Here is an 18,536-nt window from a genome sequence, read left to right as displayed (position 1 = left end):
CTTTTGAAGAGAAAGCGCAACAAGACAAATAACTGCATCAGTTCTAGGCATCACAAATTTACCATTTGCATGGAATGCAGGTCAATTTCTATAATCCCGCCTGCTCAGAATGATGAGCATCTCATGACAGGAGAAGAGATGGAGCAGAAACACCAGAGTAAATGGCCTTATGTGCCTGTGGTCAGGGCTCTATGGGGTCCTCGGATTTGTGTTTTATTATTACTGCTCTAAGCCCTGATGGTTTTGTCTAAGACCACTTTAAGGCTCTCACCCTGCCAGGAGACCTCTGTAAACATGTCTGTTTAGTCTGCTCCAGGCCTGTGCTGCCTGAAAAGCCCATCAAAGTCCGGAAAGTCTGCCGCAGACCTTTGACCTTTAACCCTGCCTACAGTTTGAGCCCTTTGGCTCTCTGAGGCTTAAGACCCTCATCTCTTGTTTCTGTCTAAGTGTGTTGGAATGTCTGTTCATCGGGCTTAGCAGAATAATGCCCATCCTCTTCTCTGTGGCTGATCCATGCCTCTGACTTTGGGGGTGTTCGCTTTTGGTTCTTGGGGATCTTGCATGACTTTCCACTCCAATACTGGAGTCTGTGTCATGCTGGGTCTGTGCAGAGCTAGATCAGAGCCCCGTGGGACCTGTGGCATCTGCTGTCATGCTGGATGCTGGTGCCTGGAGTCTGGTGAGACTCTGAGACCTGGTGCAGGGGCTAACCTGTGCCTACTGTAGGCACAGGAAGATGCCGAGGAGATGAGGCTGCTGGGCTCACTCCTCCCAGCCTGCTTGTCATGTGCAATCTTTCCGAAGTTTTTCTACCATTTGGTCTTTGTGTGTTCTGCACCCACAAGGTCCAGGGAACCAGGAAGGATAGAGAGCTGTTATTTCCTTCTCAAGGTCTTGGCCCCCGTCACGTTATGTCCCCAGTAGCTTGTACAGTTATAGGTACAAAACTTGATATTATTCTAAGGTGCCACCTTTTCTAGCACAGTGGTTCTCAGTCTTCCCAATGCTGTGACCCTTTAATACAGTTGCTCATGTTGTGGTGACCTGCAACCATAAAATTATTTTCGTTGCTACTTCATAACTGATTTTGCTACTGTTATACTGTTGTACTGATATACAACCCCTGTGGGAGTTGTGACTGGCAGGTTAGGAATTGCTGTTCTAGAATATTACAACACACAATGGCCTTAGGGCTCACCAATGTGCTTTGCACAGAGAGGTAAGTTGAGTGTCCCATGGCCACACCGGCAACAACAAACTAAGAACTGAACTGTGGCTTCCCAGAGCTGTGGTCTAGACTTTTCCATTACACATAATTTTATTGTTAACCTAAAACCTTTGGAGGGAGGGAGGATATTAGAGCCAAGTATGAGAACAGTAGGAGTCATTAAAAACAAGCCAGCAGTAAGAGACCGGGTAACAAAAAAGAGAGGAGACAGCCAAATTTAAGGGTGCTTGTAAGGACCCTTCCCACAAGTTAATCTATGTGCTGTTTGGTAATTGAAATGTAAAGATATACTGAGAAGTATTTTTACCTAAGACACTAGGAGAAAAGACACTGGAAGGACTAAATGTCAGCAGCCTTGGAAAAGTTCATTTTTGTGAACCTCCTGCTTTCCCCAACTGTAGGAAAGGCTGACCCTCGCTTGGAACAGTGAGCTGCTCTTTCCTCAGTGTGACCTTTGCACTGAGAATCTTGCTAGGTGCTGGGTCAGTAAGGGAAGACAGGAGTCAGGGGGGCTCACCACATTGAGAAATGGTGCTCAAGGCCAGGACTCTCCCCACCAGTTTCACATTTGCTGTTCCTCCTTTCTTGAAACAACAGCATGTTTGGCCTTATTCTAGAATGTTATGGAATCCGCCCTCCCCTGTGTGTAGGTTTGCATTTCCAGCAATGAATATATGCATTTTTTTGGATGAACTCTAGTGGAAAGCTCAGCAGCTCCCTTATGCAATGTTGAGGCAGTTCATGCTACTTATGTTTTCAAGAACACTAGGGACATCTGTAGACCCACAGGCACAGCCACAGGTCCTTGACCAGCTGTGGCCCAGTGGCTCTCTCTCAGTCCTAGGTTCCTTATTTGTGATACAGGTTACATGTTACATTGTGATGAATATCACATATGAATGTTTTCAGAATGCCTACTATGTGGTGTTGAGGCTATGAGGTCAGTCTTTAGCAAGCTTCCATATCCATAGCAACTCCCTCGCACCCGGGCAGACATGTGCAGCTGTGGTGGCTAGAGGAGAAGTGAACGTGAGCTTGAGTCTGTGTGCACCTTGGGGAGTCATCCACCCTGAGACAGCCTTGGCTTTTCCTCCTGGAACAGAAGATCAGGATGCCCAACTTCCTAAGGACCAATGAGTTACAGAGCAGCAAGGGTTTACTGAGTGCTTCTTAGAGCAGTGCAAGCTTCCTTTCCCTTGCACAAACAGTTCCCCAGGCCCTGGGTCTTTATTGAGCTTGTAGCTGAAGGTAGAGAGAAAGGCCCCCGGAGCAGGCTTTTTAAAGCCCCACAGCAGCTTCCTTACAAACCATCCCTGCTGTCTCCCACTTCTAGGCGGCAGCCGAGCAGACAATGAGGAAGAAGAAGAAGATGGAGAAGGAGGGTTAGAACCCAGCAGTCCCCCAAATGCCTACCAGCTGCCCCCTCCTCCTGAAGGCTGCTGCACCACGGATGGTAAGACACTGCACCCCTGCTCAGGATCTGCAGCTGGGTCATAGCCCTCCTTGTCCCCAGAGATGTGAGCTGGGCTCATGTTCCTATATAGGCTATAGGAGGCTGAGAGTCAGCCCCAGCTGCTCGGCCACTGTAGACAGCCTCAACTGTAGGAATGGCATGGGGTCCAGTAGTCATTGTTTTGGGTCTGTTATTTGGAAGTCAGAACATACTTTCCTTACTCAAGTGGACCTTGATTTGAAATGAGGTAGGAATGACCTTTGTGTCTCATCAGTTCTTGGCTGCGAAGCTAACATATTTGTATTATCTTGAATTTGGGCAGGCAGCAGTATCACTGCTGTTTTGCTGATGAGGAACAGAAGCAAGGCATGCTGGGTACGGTAGCATCTCAGTGCAATGGTGAGAGCTTATGCTCTGTATCCAGAGAGGCCTGCAGGTTCACATTCTAGACTCCACTACTCTGCAAACCAAGGGTTGCCCATCACTGTTAGAATAAACAGCAGTTGACATATTGAACCCTTATTCCAGAAGTTCAGAGGTTAAAGATGAGAACTCGGGGGCTATCTGGGGAGACAGATGCTTTATGCCCTCTGTGTGGGTGGTAAGATTGGCAGCATGGGGACTGAGGAAAACTCCAGATGTAGGCAGAGAGCTTCAGAGATGCTCCCTGGGGGAGAGGGTCCTTCCTCTGGGTTTTAGATGATCTGTAAGAGTTAGCCAGGAGACTTCCATGGGTGGGCAAGCTTGGAAACTGCAGAGGAAGCAGTGGCACAAAGGCTTATGGGGTGAGATGCATGCTGTCCCAGAGCTACAGACGAATGAACAGGGCACTCAGGCATGGCCTGGGATCGGTGACAGACTGGGACTGGAACATGATCAGGGTAGCTGCCAATGCCCTCTGAGGCCTGACCTTGACCCTATCCCTGACCCTGGCTCAGAGTGCCAGCTGATGTTACTGAGACAAAGAAATCAGTACAGCTGTTAACAGGGCCATCTAGTGTCCCCAGAGGGAAAGGGTGAGAAGGGCAGTCAGTCACGTGACTTTCACTGGATTTCTACATCCCTGCGGTAGATCCTGACCGCCTTAGCACGCATTCTCCAGCTGCCCTAAAGGTGGGCTGCTCGTTGGGCTGACCGCCTGGAGCAACCAAAGAAAGAGAAGTTTGTGACGGCTGAAAGGGCCCGGAGTTGGCTCCCAGGATGGGGAAGGGTCTCGTGTCTCTCTGGGTTAACAGTGAGGAAGCCTGTGAAGTTAGCTCCCCTCATCTAGAGCAAGGCTCAGGAGAGAACCCGAGAAATCCCAGCCGTTCCCTCTTCTCTATCTTTCCCTGGAGACTTTTAGGAACTTATTTTTCCTCATAGGAAATACATTTAAAAGTTTCATAAATACAACATCCAAAAGGTGTGGAGAGACTTCTGCTGTGCACCCCAGGCTCCCACTGGAGAAGCTGAGGAGGCCCTGTTCTGGCCCTTTCCCTGAGTGAAGCCATCCATTATACAGCCCCAATAAAATATAGTATGTGAAAGATGAGACAACTTTTACTTTGTGATGGTTTTGTGTTGTCTCAGAGGTAATTAGCGTCAAACCCTAACTTCACAGAAACAGGGGTCATTAGGTGTTCCTTCTGTCCCTAGGCCCTTGGTTTCGGGAGATCTCAGGACAGTGTGTGAGCCCTGTCTAACCCTTCTAGGCTTCTGTCAGGCTGGGAAGGACCTACGTCTTGTCTCCATTTCCAGTGAGCCCATTGAAGTCCCTGCAGGCTTCCTCCTGGTGGGTGCTAAGTCTCCCAGCCTGCCGGACCACCTCCTGGTGTGTGCAGTGGACAAGAGGTTCTTGCCCGATGACAATGGCCACAATGCCCTGCTTGGTGAGTTCTTTCTTTTCTTTGTGACTACGTCTGCTTGTGGTGGGCAGGGGAAGGGAGGCCTTGGCTGCTGGTGATAAGGGATACTTAGATATTCTATACATCCTCTTTTCCTCTTTTGATACATTTCCTTTTGGAATGGAAGAAAAATGGGAATTATTTTAAAATATTACTGGCTTGGACTATGGAGATAGTTTGGTTAGTAATGTGTTACCATGCCCCAAGTTAGCTCTTTAGCAGCTGTGTAAAATGCCAGGTCTGATGGTTATGCTTTCAATAACTCCAGACAGACAGATCCTTGGGGTGTACCGGGTAGCCAGTTCAGCTGAATTATCAAACCCAAGGATATCTCAAAAAACAAGCTGAGCAGTTCTTCAGGAATGACAGCTGAGGTTGGCCACTAGGATTCCCACACACGTATGTATTTGACTACACACATAATTTTTTTTTTAAAAAAATGACTGTCTGCTTCCCTTCAGAAAGCCTACCACTTAGTATTAATTTTTTCATAGTTTGTCGTTCAAACCTACCTTTGCCTGTCTGGACCAGAAAGGGCTTAAACATCCTGTCCCCGATGGTTTCAGCAGCTTAGCAGGCAGGGGAATGAGGCTGTGTGTACGAGAGTGTGCATTTGTGTATGTCCCTGCCACTGGGTGGTCACATCTGAATGATGGCCAGGCTCTCTAGCCATCTTCTGCTTTGACTTACAGTGCCTCCTGGAGAGGTGGAGTCTGTCACAGTTCTGTAGGCGAGCTTAGACTTGTTCATGAACTTGCCCTAAGTCATGAGCGTGAAGAAGACACCAGGAGCTCAAGTTCAAGTCTTTCCAGCTCCAAGTTCTTCCCTTACTCACTGTGCCCCTCAGGCTTTTGCTGTGGTCAAGGTTCAGTTGGGGGTTGCAGCTTTCCCTCCTGCCCATGGGAACCTGTCCACAGTCTTTCAAATAGTCACTGGCCCACTAAGGTTCTGCTGACTCATTGCGATGAGGAGACTAGGCCGACCTCTTGCTCAGATGACATTATTATGTTCTTGCTGTGTACATCGCTCCCTTCATGTATCAAGGAAGAGGCAGTAGGACCGAGAGCCCAGAGATCTCTGTTTACTGTTGACCCAGACTTCCCCGTGGCCTCCTATGCCCCCTTTCACCCATACAGTAGAGAGGGCTTTGAATATATGTCCTGGCCTTCGGCAGTTTGTCTTGTCTAGTGACTTTGGATTTGCCCATGCGTCTCTTTGGAGAGCTGGGTAATGGGGGGCTTGGCAGTGGTCCAGTTTCACATGGGGTCTCCTCATGGTAGAAGAGACAATTCCTGGGACAAAATTATGGATTGAGAACCCTTATAACCTCCTCCATATTCTCCATGTGACTCAGTCCCTTAAACACCCAGTCTTGTGCTTCTTATGGCCCAAAACCAGGTAGTGGGGAAATCCACAATAGGGGAAGGCTTGGGGGTTGGAGGGAGGAGAGAGGAGGAGTTGGGAAGAAAAGAATGAATAGTTACTGCTTCTAGTCTGGGGTGGGTTGCAATGTGTAAACTCTCAAACAAGGCAGATGAATGCTCCCAGGAGGGGACAGCATAGCTTGTGTGTGTGTGTGTGTGTGTGTGTGTGTGTGTGTGTGTGTGTGTGTGTGTGTGTGTGTGTGTCTGAGGGAATCTCCGTGTCTCTGCAGGAGCTCGCTCGCTCGCTCGCTCACTGGGTGTATAGAGCTTGCTCACTGGTGCACGTAGCCCTCGTATTTCGGAGGTGCTTTACACAGTTGGCTTTTGATCTGCTAGTGGGGTGGGGTGGGGTGGAATGAGGTGGGACAAGGGGGGAATCTTGTCTGAATTCCACCCTTTGTGACTATAAGGGAATTACTGGGGCAGTAAATCAGGGAGGTTCTGCCTCTTGAGCTTTGGAGACAGGAATCTTCCAGCTCCTTCTCCTCCAGCCCCTAATAGTCTGGCTCCTCCCCAGTGGCTGGAGTGCCCAGGAAGGAACTTCGTTAATTGCTGGCAAGAAGCCATCCGGAATGAAGAACAAGGGCTGGCTGGAAATAGCCTGTGCTCGCTCCTTTGAACATAACTTTATGCTCTCAGCTTGGACACTTAACACTGTTTTGGTTTCCTGCTATTAACCCTGGGTGGCTGTCCAAAACAAGGTGGTCCCCACAGCTCCTGCAGTAACCAGGCTCAGCCCTGCTTACTGATCCATAAAACAGGGTCTGGGGATCATCTTGGAGTAAGCAAAGCCTTTAGGAATATTGTTTTAGCAGCTTTGAAGCTGTTGAGGGATTTTGTCTGAGAAAATTGAAAGATTAACATTGTAGGTATGTTCCTGAGATTTTGCTGTTGGTGGTGCCAGTAGTTAATCTAAGTTAACCAATACCTTACCCATCAGAGAAGCCAACGTCTGTCTTTGTGGCATGCTTATTTCTTAGGTGAAAATGAGTCTATAGTTTAGTTAGTAGGCAAAGTATTCACACATTTGTTGAATGTGTAAGATCAAATGAAGCCTGGTGTCTAGGTATACCTGGGAACTCAACCCTTCCATTGGGAGCTTCTGGTTTGATACAGAGACAGGCAGAAAACATTGGGGGGCCATCAGGATCCATAAGGTCCATAGCAAGTAACCATGCCAGCAAATCTTATACCGAACCTTACGGGCATCGTGCCCCAGAAGGTCACTAGGGTGTAAGCACGGACTGTTGGTGATAGAGAAGGTGCTTCAGTGGTAGCTGGTTTCAAGATGGGCCCTGAAAAACGAGTAACATTTTTTCTAATTGGGAAGGAGCAGTATCAGTCGCGGCGGCGGCAGCGCTCACATGGTCGATCCTGTTCATTGAAGACATGCGCCTGGAACTACCCCGGGGAAGCCAAAAAACAAGTGACGCACGGGAAGCAAAGGGTGACTCACAGAGGCTCACCCAGGCAGCCCTGGAAGGCCTTTGGTCTTGAACCCAGATGATGTAGTGCAGTCATAGAGGGGAAAGGGCATCTCAGCAACCATGCTGTGGCCACTGGAGAGGGTGAAGCTGGCCCTTCACTGGGTCCTGCAGGACAGAAGCTGGGAAGCCACCTTTGACCTTCAACATGAAAAAGAGTCCAAGAGGCCTCCATGTCCTTTGTCTTCGGTAGTTTCAGTGTTGGGGGCAGCTGGCCCTGCACCTTGCGACTTCCCCCTTTTCTCTCCACCAGGGTTATCTGGAAGCAAATCCCACCCCCTAAGTACTTCATCTGAAACTATTGCCATGTGTATCTGTCTCTAAAGGACAAGGACTTTTTTTTTCTTCTGGGAAGCCAGTGCTATTATCCTATCTAAAAAAAACTAAGGCATTCATAAATATTGTTAAATACTCAATGAGTTCAGATTTTATCATATATTCTTTTTTAAAAGTTTATTTATTAAATTCAAGACCCAATGTTTTCTAAAAGCATTTTTGATTTAATTTTTTCTCATTTTGAATTGTTAATATGTGTTTATATTTTGAGACACATGGCCTTGTTCTACTTATACTCAATTTTATGCCATGTCGGGGTCAAACCCAGTGCAAAGCAAGCAGACGCTCCCCACGTGAGGAGCATCCTCAGTGCCTGTCTTTTAAAGTTATGTGACCCTTCTCCTTCATTTTTCCTTCCAGTTTATACTCTTAAGAAATATTCGTGGTGTTATGAATAAGGTAGTTAGGGGCTGCAGGGATGCCTGAGGGGTAAGAAGGGCTTGCAGCATTTCCAGAGTTTTCAGTTCAGTTCCTAGCATCTGCTCCAGGCCTAGGAGCTTCAATTATCTTCTTATGGTCTGTGTGAGTTCCTTCCCTCACACAACTACATACACACACCCTCTCTTTCTCACACACACACACATAAGCAGAAATAATAAATAAATCTTCTAAAAGTAAGGCAATTATTGTGTTTTAAAATGCTCTCTTGGGGCTTACACATCCAACTGATTTTTATCAGGAAAGAAGCGAAGGCAGAGAACGAGTTTGGGGTTGGTATAGGACTCAGTGTGACTGATGTTCTCACTGAAGTCTCAAGCTCTCCACGTTGTACCCCAGCACCCCGCCCTGACCCCTGTTTCACCAGGAGTCAGACTGACTCAGCTTTGCCTGTTTCTTCCACACGAGTCGAGTGTTTCTGCATGGAACTGGGATAGGGCTCACTTGAAGGGGAAGCTCAGAAACTGTCTGTCCCTTCTTTGCTCTCAGAGTGTGCTCACACACACAAGCATGAATGTTTGTGACCACTCACTGTGGCCACTCATGTCTCTCACGGGGCTATCTCGGAGGTCTCCTTTAGATTGTGTGTGTCAGTGGGAATCCAGCCTGTTCATGTCATGAGGGTTGGATGATGGAGACCCCAATCCCAGGAACAAGCTCACCCCCTCCAATGGCCATAAAGCCATGTGCTTAGCTGCCACCCATCAAGTCCAAAGGAAGCCACTATGGTCATGCCATTTCAGTCTGGAAGGAAATGGCAGCTTTTGTCTCCACCTTCCTTCTCTCTTCTGTGACTGAGCAATGGAAACCCAGGCAGGGTCACATCTTATCTCTTGCTACCTGCACGCTCCTCTTTCCCATTTAGTTCAGGGAAAGAGAGAAAACTCCATGTTCTAAGTCTGGGACCTGTTATATATCCAGGGGACACCTTAACCCTCCATAGTGTTTTTGTAGGTGGTTTTATAGAAGAGATGGCATACATCAAAGCTGGGTGTACTCTAGGCCACGGGGAAGTCACTTCTCTGTGCCTTGATTCCCCTCACCTGTAAACTGGAGACATTATGGATTCACTTACAGGTTTCATGAGATTCAACGTGGGGGGTGGACCTTGATAGCATAAAGAGCTTCACACACACGGCTTAACACACAGTGGCTGTCCAATAAATATTAGCTCTGGTCATGTTTGCAGATGATGTAACTGAAGCTCAGAGATGTGAAGAAACTGGTATACTTAAGTCAGGACTCAAGCCTGAGTCCTACTGGCATCTGTATTCCTGCATGCTTACTGCATGGGTGGGTGGCGCCCTCCCCATAGGAGGGCATGCTTCACACGGCAGCCTGCAGGTGCAGCATCCATTCAGGGATATGGTTTTGAAATGAATAGCCCTCTGGTTACCAAACGAGCTCCGTGGAAAGATCCTGGGGTGCTGGGGTTAGGAGAGGGTTATTTGTATAGATCACATAGTAACGGCATAGTCCCTTCATTTCTAGGATCTGTGCCGAGCAGGAGTCTGAGACTTATGTCCAGATACCTCATTTTCTGATGAGGTCTTTATAAACTTCCAAGTCCCAGGGTCGATTCCGAAAAGGAAGGGCTCCATGTTGTACTCTTTCTTGAAAGTGTTCATCGCCCTTCAAGGAATTTCCTGACTCTCTGGATGACATCATCTGCTCATCTGGTGGTTTGAGTCCTTCCTTTCCTCAAGGCTGGGTCCTGTGCTCTTGCCCTGGCTTCTTTGCTTATCCCTCAGAAAAGCTATGTTCCCAACTGGAAGCAGTCTGCTTGCCGGCACCCAGCTGTCCACTGTGCGCCTGGACCAGACGCTTACTCTCACCTCGGAGCCATCAGGAGCTGCTGCCCCCGGCTCCAGTTACTTCCTGCTGGGCATGCTTGCTGACACCATGAGGCCTCCATGTACATGGCTCGTAACCTGGCTAGCCAGTCACTGAAGAGTGTCCTTGACCTTGTAGTTCCCATGTCTTGTTCAGGATCTTTTCTATGCTCAGGCTTAGTATTCCTTCTCAGGATCCCTGGACATTTCTCAAAGTTGTACTCTTGAGGGCCAGTCAGGTTGAGTGTGTCTCAAGGTTTCTAGGTTGGAAGCCAATAGGTAAATTGAAGGGCTAATTATTATTAATTAGTTGGTTAATTATGCCCCTCTTTCCGACCTTCTTAATAATGTAACATGGTGCTCTGAGTCAGCACACACTGGCTTACAACTCAACATGTGAACGGTTACCCTAGCATGGCCCTTTGGGAGAGAGCTACGAGGAACAAGATATACATTTCCCTGATGCTGAGCAGACTCTAGGACTCAGAGAGAGATGAGTGTGCGAGTCTGGGAAAGAGCCCATTCCCGCTGAGCCAAGGAACTGAGCACTGAGGAATGGCTGGGCATGTGTAGGGGGTTTGTGGAAGAGGCCGAGACTGGGCAGGGTAGGGGCAGTTGGAGTGGATGAGTTAAGAGGCACCTTGTCTTAGTGAGAAGACGAAGCTAGCGATGGATGGAGGAGTCCACAGCCTTGGGTGCCTGTGGACCTGGACTTCATCCTTCGGTTGAGGTTACTTGCTGCTCTTGTGTGCCTGATACGAAGGATTTCACAAGAACGTTCTGTCTTCCATAGTGACTGGCAATGGGTCAGTTAAGCCAAGTGCCCTGCTCACTTGACAGTGAATGGCACAATGTGCCTGGCCCTGTGTGCACATTAGCCTCTTCTGAGTCCCCCACAGCATTGTCCGTGTGTGCTGTTACCTGCCCACACTGGTACAGCATGAGTAGGATTTTGATGGTCAATTCATCCTATACTGATCCCTGACAGGCTGGGGTTTTCCCTCACTTCTAAGGCCTTTTATAGAATATTAAACTGCTCATGATATGCTAATTGGGATTTTGTGCAGTATGGAGTCTTCTCTGGGGCAATGGTTTTAACTTTTCATCTCACCTACTAGACGTCTTTTGAATATTAGCCAGAGTGCCCAGGGACAGTCTGTTTAAGAGCAGTGCTTATGTAGGGACATGTGGCTTTTATGGCCTCTGGAGACCAACAAGCAGAGAGTGTGATAAGGTAAGTAAACCTGGTTCTGCCCCAGGCCAGGGCCTCCCTTGACCTGGGACCTTGGACTCACAGGAAGCAGACTGGCTGTTGACAGGGCAAGGTTGTCCACAGGCTTACTCAGGAGCAGTGGTTAAATAGAGAGGCAGAATTGTCATGTGACTCTTGTCTTAACCAATGCCCGTGGCTGGCTCTGTGGAATGGCTCTGTGCTTTGTAGAGATCCTTTTACACACACGCTCTGCATGTCTGTAGCTCGTACAAGGAGGTTTCTTATCACTACCTGGATGGCCTGTCTAGGGCTGCAGGCCGGTAGAAAGGCCTGTCTAGCACAGTAGAAAGATTGCCTGCCCTGATGGCTGCTGAACTTTGGGTCTCACTCCCAGGGTCCCCACCCCATGTATTTGGTATTTCTTAGCACATAAAATAACGGGTTGTATTGTGACATTTTCATGCATATATATCATTGTATTTTGTTCATATTTGCCCATAGCTACCCTTCCTGGTTTTCTTCTTCCTTTCAATGTTACACCTTTATTATAGATCTAAAGCAATATATATTATGTATATCAGTATGCATCATGTGTTTCACATATATAAAAATATCCCGATTCTGCATATCAAGGAAATATATATATATATTTTTCTTCCCCCATTATTCTCTTATTCCTCTTTCTCCCTCTTTTAAAGATATATAGATATATAGATAATCCATGTCTATCTATCTAGCAACCCACATACACAAACACATACATATACATCTATGTTTAAAATATAGATTCTGCATAGAGAGAAAAATGTGTTTGTCTTTTAGAGTCTGGTTTATTTTACTTAACATGATGACCTCCAGTTTCATTCATTCCCCCCACCCCCTTTAGATGATACAATTGTGTTCTTCACTGTGGCTGAATAAAATTCCATTGTGTGTGTAGACTACATTTTCTTCATCCATTCCCATATGTGGAACTTTTAGTATGCCCCTGTCTTAGTTAGGGGTTCTATTCCTGCACAAATATACCAAGAAGCGAGTTGGGGAGGAAAGGGTTTATTCAGCTTACAATTCCATACTGCTGTTCATCACCAAGGAAGTCAGGACTGGAAGTCAAACAGGTCAGGAAGCAGGAGCTGATGCAGAGGCCATGGAGGGATGTTACTTACTGGCTTGCCTCCCCTGGCTTGCTCAGCCTGCTCTCTTATAGAACCAAGACCACCAGCCCAGAGATGGTCCCACCCACAAGGGGCCTTTCCCCCTTGATCACTAATTGAGAAAATGCCTTACAGTTGGATCTCATGGAGGCATTTCCTCAACTGAAGCTCCTTTGTGTCAAGTTGACACAAAACTAGCCAGCCAGTACAGCCCCCAAGAGGATGAATCTCTCAAGCTTGCCCAGACTCTCTTCTGGGGTCCAGTCTCTTCGGTCTTGTTGAGTCAAGGGTGTCTGGACTCCCTGGTCTGATTACCAGGACAGGTTCTCTGCCTCTGGCACTCTCTGGGTGATGGTCTGAGGTTCAAGTTGTTTGAAGAGGAGGCTGGAGGGGAGTTGAAAGGGAGACAGAGAGGCTCATGGCATGCTTCTTTCTGCCCAGGTTTCTCTGGGAACTGTGTTGGCTGTGGAAAGAAAGGCTTCTGCTATTTCACCGAGTTCTCCAACCACATCAACCTGAAGCTGACCACCCAGCCCAAGAAACAGAAGCACCTCAAGTACTATCTGGTTCGGAATGCACAAGGGGCACTGACCAAAGGACCTTTGATTTGCTGGAAAGGCTCCGGTGAGGGAGGGGCTGCAATCTGCAGGGGCAGAGGGGAAGGGAGCTGGGTATGCATTCCCAGTGGGCATTGTGAGGCTAGGAGGGGGTGGGATCTCTGTACAGAGGTACAGGCCATAGCAGGAGGCTACTGAAGATAGATGCCTCTTGGGGATGGTTATAATTACAGACTCACTGGGCTGGGTAAACACTAGCAGAGGACCACCTGGTACTGAGCCTCTTTTTGGTGGGTATTAGGGACAGTGGTTCTTGTTCCCAGGGGACATTTATCACTGCCTGGAGATGCTCCTGATCATAAAGACTAGAGGCGGCTGCAGGCACTTCCAATACTGCTAAGCACCCCACAGTGTGTAAGACAGTCCCCAGCAAGAGGCTCCTGTTCTCAAGGTGTCACAGGGAGGAGGCTGAGAATGTTGAGTTTGAACAATGCCAGCCATCACCCTCTGCATCCCTGAACCCTGTGACCAAAGAGATAGCTCTGTAGTGCTGATCCCCAGGGGTGAGTTCGGCTTCACCAGGAAAGGCCGCAACGTGGCCCCTCAGCCTCCCTTGTATCTCTATCCACTGTGTTAAATGAGGAAGGGCACTGGCTGTCCTCGTCCTGCCCTGGGTGGTAGAGCATGCCCAAGAAGGAACTTCCCAGATGTAGTCGGGAGAGCTGTCCTTTCCCTCCTACTTTTCCGAATCTCTTGGAATCTTCCACACTAGTTCTTTGAGTGGAAGGAAGAGGTCCCGGGTGTGAGTGGCTGAGTGCTGTTCCTCTTTTCCTCTCCTCCTCTTCCCCTCTCGTTTTCTCTTCATCCTTTGCTTTATTCTGTGGCTGCTTAGTAAGTTCCCACTATGTATCAGGCAGTTCCCAGGCCCCGTGGGTGAAGCTGCTCTTCCCAATGGGCCCAGTTCTCTATCTTGCTCACAGTTCAGCACTGTTGCTGAGGGTTGGGGGAGGGGCAGTGTTCATGAAAGAGGATGTGTAGGGGTGGAGGGAGGTACTGACTAGTTTGTGCCCCGAGGCATTACTCTGTAGCTCCTTGGATGTTAAGCACAGAGCTGAGATAGCTCAGTTTCTTAAGTTGTATTTCTTGCTCCTCCCACTGGGCACTTTATTCTCTCTGTGGTTAGAGTCTTGGCCATCAGGCAGGGAACAGGTTATGGAACATGGCACCTCTGCCCTGCAACACACAGAAGCAGAGACTAGCGTGGCGCCGGCATCCTTTATAAATACTCTTGTGCCCCTCTCTCCTATAGACAGTTCTGCTCCAGGAAGTCATTCTGCAGCCATTGGAGAAGAGCCAATTAGATTTCACACGTGCTTCTTGTTTCCCTTAGAGTTCAGAGGTCGGCAGAACTCCACCAACACCTGCTCCAGTTCTCTCTTCCCACCGCTGGAGAGCTCGGGGTCCCTGGCTGCCTTCCCCACTGAGCCTGTTCCTGGGACAAACCCCAGTGTCCCAGTGGGAGCTCAACAGGCAGGTGAGACCTCAGAGTGGTGTCCCAGGTGCTAAAGCCACACACCTGGCGTCGGCATTCTTCAAAATAAATAAAGACAACGCTGTGTGTTGTCTCATTCTATGTCATTTTGAGTTTAAATTTCACTTTGCATGTTGTTGTTCTGTGTCATTTTGAATCTGTAAGTTTTAGCAACAAGTACATGTTGGCTTTCATTGGGAAGGCTTGCCTGCTCTCCTGTTTGATAAGGGATGTGATTCCCCCAGTGGTGGGATTCCGTATCAGAGTCCATCTGCATACTTAGTTCACTGGATGACAAGCACCAAGCCAGCATTTCAGGTGGATTTCTAGCCGGGTCTGAGGTTAGATCTGGTCATTTATTCCATGATGGGTATGCCTATTCTGTATGTGCACCTAAGACTCACCATGCCCTGTGAACAGTGGCATGTTTGGAAAATGGAGGCTCATGGAGGCTGAGGCTTGCCCAGGATCTCACAGGGATGGAGGGGGTCGGAGGGGAGGCACGCTTGCACATCAGGTGTTTCTGTTTCACACATGTGGTCCTGACCGTCACACAGAAGATGTCCGTAAGTAAGCATGGTTGCTGTTGCCTAGAAATGTCAGCCTTTCTGAGGACTCAAAGGTCACTGGTGGTTTTCATTTCTCTTGCCCAGAAAGTCGGTGCAGTATATTGCCCAGGGAGTGGAGCCAGGGTCCTGGGCTCTGCTCTAGGACCCATCTGTCACTGGCTGGAACATGCTGTCCTTCCGAGGCTCTAAGCTCCCTTCCACAGCTGGCCTCTGGCCTCTTCCTCCAGGCCCTTCACTCCCTTTTTCACTGTGGACTGGGGAGCCTACTGTTTTTGTGTCTAAGTAACTGACGGAGAGGCCAGCGCCACCATCCATGCTGGTTGTGCAATTCACTTAACTCTGGGAACTTAACTCTTTCCCCTGAGTAAACCTGGAGATCCTTTCCCATCTAGCTCACAGGGTGAGCTAAATGAGATTATAGCGTCAGCATCCCCCAGTGGTAGGTACCTGTTCCATGCCAGCTCTGTTCCATGCCCTGGATGTTTATCCACCTGGGTCCTTCATACAATGGCTCTGCCAGTTGCTTCCTTGAACCCCATTCTATGGAGGGAACACAGAAATTTGGAGAGGTTCAGTTAGTGTCTCAGGTCACACAGCTCATAAGCAGTGGGACTGTGGTTTGGACACAACGTAGTCAGCCCCAGACCACATTCTAACTGTCACAGGGCTCTGCCCCCACATGTTGCTTCCACTTAAAAGCCTTCCAGACTATTCCAGCTAGTGGAGACCTCCTTATGAACAGGATCCATGGTTGTCCCCAGAATTACTCCCAAAACTTGGGGAGCCGGAACCCTCTAAGTAGCTCAGATGCAGTCAGTAACCCACCCGCCAGCCTTCCTTGATTTATTTTTTGTTTTCTTTTGTTTTTGAGACAGAGTTTCTCTGTATAATCCTGTCTATCCTGGAACTCACTCTGTAGACCAGGCTGGCCTCAAACTAAGAGACCTGCCTATCTCTGCCTTCCAAGTGCTGGAATTAAAGGTGTGTGCCACACCAACCAGCTAGGGAAGGCATCAAACCTGGCTGTATGTTGATATAAACTGAACTCCAGAAGTAGAGGAAGCTAGAAGCAAACAGAAGCATCCATCTCAGACATGAGGATGTGCGTTAGGAAGCCTGGCCACACATGCACCCAGGTCCTTCCTTTAGCCACACTAGACCCACTGGGGTGAAAGCAAAGGTTCATGACATCTGTATGCTCATGTTTGTATGCGTCTGTCTGCTCACATGTTCATATGTAAGAGGAACATGTATGTGTTTCTAAGTGTACATACATGTATTGGTGTATATTTGTTCCTTGTACATTTGTGTGTTTATTAAGTATGCTTCTGTGCACTTGAATGTGTAAATAGGAGAACAGGCATATGCTCCTATATGCATACTGTGCATGTGTGTACATGTTTGTGAAGTTTGGAAATGTGTTTGCATTCATATGTGCACGTGTATGTCCATATGGGAAAGAATGTGCACACAGGTATGCATGTGTTTCTCTATGCACACATACATGAGTATGTGGGTTTTTGAGTGTATAAGCAAATGTGCACACATGGATGCATGTATGTATCTCTCTCTCTGTGTGTGTGCATGTGTGTGTGCGTGTGCATGTGTGTGTGTGCGTGTTTAAGTGGCAGAATTACTATGTGAGGATCCCTACATTCCTGATGGGACCCACCAACACGGAGCTAGTATGTTTGTCTGTCTCTAGTGCAGCCTGTGGTCTGACCCCCTTTCCATCCTTTCTGCTTTCAGGACCAGCCTCTGATCACCCCTCAGTGACCACAGCAACAGGTCCTGCAGTCTTCAATGGCAAGGATTCCCCCAAGCACCCACAGCTGGTGAAGAGTAGCCTGTCTGCCCTGCCGCGCCCCTCAGCCTTGGGTAGTGCTGCTGACTCTGGGGGTGCCGGGGTCCTTCTTTTCTCTAGGCCTGGGCCAGAGAGGGCATGGGAGCTATGGGACTGGAGGCATGGAGCCTCCAGAGTCTAATGCTGCATTAGTGAGCATCAGGATAAGTGTCACATGTCCTTCGGTCTCTGCCTGAGCCAGTGCTGTGCGAGTCATGTGTGGGAGGCATCACGTGTGCTGAGGGGCAGTGAGGGCTCTGTGCTGATGGTAGGTGACCTCTTCTGAAGTAGGTGTCAGGAAGATTGGGAGTATTGATGTCAGAACAGGTAAGAATGAACTCAGAGCCCAGCTCTGTCTTGTAAGCCATAGGACCACGCAGTCTCTTCAGCCATCCCTCCTTGGGAGTTAGTATGCCACTGTGAGGACAGTAAGAGTCTCTCCAGATGCTGCATGGAATCACTGCACATCTGGGAGATCACTGAATGATACAGGTGATGGTTATCAGCATCAGCCCACCACGGAAGCTTGCCTGCCCAGTTAATATCTGGTGGAGGAGATAAATGAGTACCAGAGACCTGTGGGAGGAAGGGGGCAAAGAGACCTGGGGACTGCCTTCAGACTCCAGTCCAGTGCTCTCCCACCATCGCTGTTCCTAAGGACACGTCTTAGGGACAAGACTTCTCTGCTTTCAAGCCTTCTGACATCAAGTCTTCTCTGCTCCCCTTCTCTTCTTGCTTTGTCTCTCCCTCCTCCCTTGACTCTGTGAACAGGGCTGAGCTGGCGCTTAGGGTCTGAGACACTACACTGGAAGGATCCTTAGAAAATGTCCATCCTAGGAATGGGGTTGCAGCTCATGGGTAGAGTGTGGTGCCTGAGTTTTATTTTTACCACTGAGGAAGAGACTGAGGTTCAGAGAAGCACCCTGGGCTGGAATATAATTCTGTTGTGCCCAGAGGCTTCTCTGTAGATGCAATCCTCCTGCCCCTGCATGGATCCAAGACTCTTCAGTCTTGACTAGCTTCCACGTTCCTGGAGCCCTTATCATTCCCCACCCTACCCTGAAGACTCCTACCTTCCTCCAGGGGCTGTTTCTCCTCCAGGTGCTGATGCAGCAGCAGCCACATAACCAAAGACTGCCCTTGGTCATAAGGACAGGAGGTCCTCGCTGTCCATGGCTTTCCCCCTGAGCTTAGCTAGAAGACACTTAGTCCTGGTGTCATACAACTCATACCTCAGGCAACAGTGTGCCAGCTCTGCTCAGCCTGGGCCCGGAGCTTGGCTTTGGGCAGTAGCCTACAGAGGCTCCCTCAGGATTGGACTTGAACTCCCCAAGCCTACTTTGTGGAGTTGTGTGGGGAATGGAGATCTTTAAACTCCAGGCTGCTGGAGCCTTAAAAGATCTTCTGGGATCAGCCCGTTGAACCCCATTCTCCGCCTTCAGCTGTTCACTGCCTTGGTGGCTCAACATGATGTTCACACTCTATCCCGTCTCTAAGTGCTCACCCCACCTCTGTTAGATGGCCTTTAGAGCTCAACTCAGGGCCATAGTCTCCTCTCCCATTAAAGAATTCTTGAAGTCCCAGCACACGG

At 48.7% G+C, this 18,536-nt stretch overlaps 1 protein-coding gene across 20 annotated transcripts in view; it reads left to right on the top strand.

The window, feature by feature from the left end:
- The window catches only part of Greb1 (gene regulated by estrogen in breast cancer protein), a 130,780-nt gene that overhangs the window by 63,568 nt on the left and 48,676 nt on the right, over positions 1-18,536 (top strand). For all 20 annotated transcript variants that reach the window (XR_381189.4, XR_872413.3, XR_381190.4 and 17 more), the window contains 5 exons: positions 2,562-2,681; positions 4,373-4,549; positions 12,887-13,069; positions 14,393-14,536; positions 16,852-16,980. Coding sequence is in view for 16 of the 20 variants with exons in the window: in XM_006515096.3 (XP_006515159.1) it covers positions 2,562-2,681; positions 4,373-4,549; positions 12,887-13,069; positions 14,393-14,536; positions 16,852-16,980 (753 nt within the window). In the remaining 4 variants the exon portion in view is untranslated. The remainder of the gene's footprint in view (positions 1-2,561; positions 2,682-4,372; positions 4,550-12,886; positions 13,070-14,392; positions 14,537-16,851; positions 16,981-18,536) is intronic.

Source organism: Mus musculus, chromosome 12 (assembly GCF_000001635.26).
Source record: "Mus musculus strain C57BL/6J chromosome 12, GRCm38.p6 C57BL/6J".
NCBI classification, from domain to species: Eukaryota; Metazoa; Chordata; class Mammalia; order Rodentia; family Muridae; genus Mus; species Mus musculus.
The sequence above is the reverse complement of the archived record's forward strand: the minus strand, read 5'-3'. Positions and strand labels throughout refer to the sequence as shown.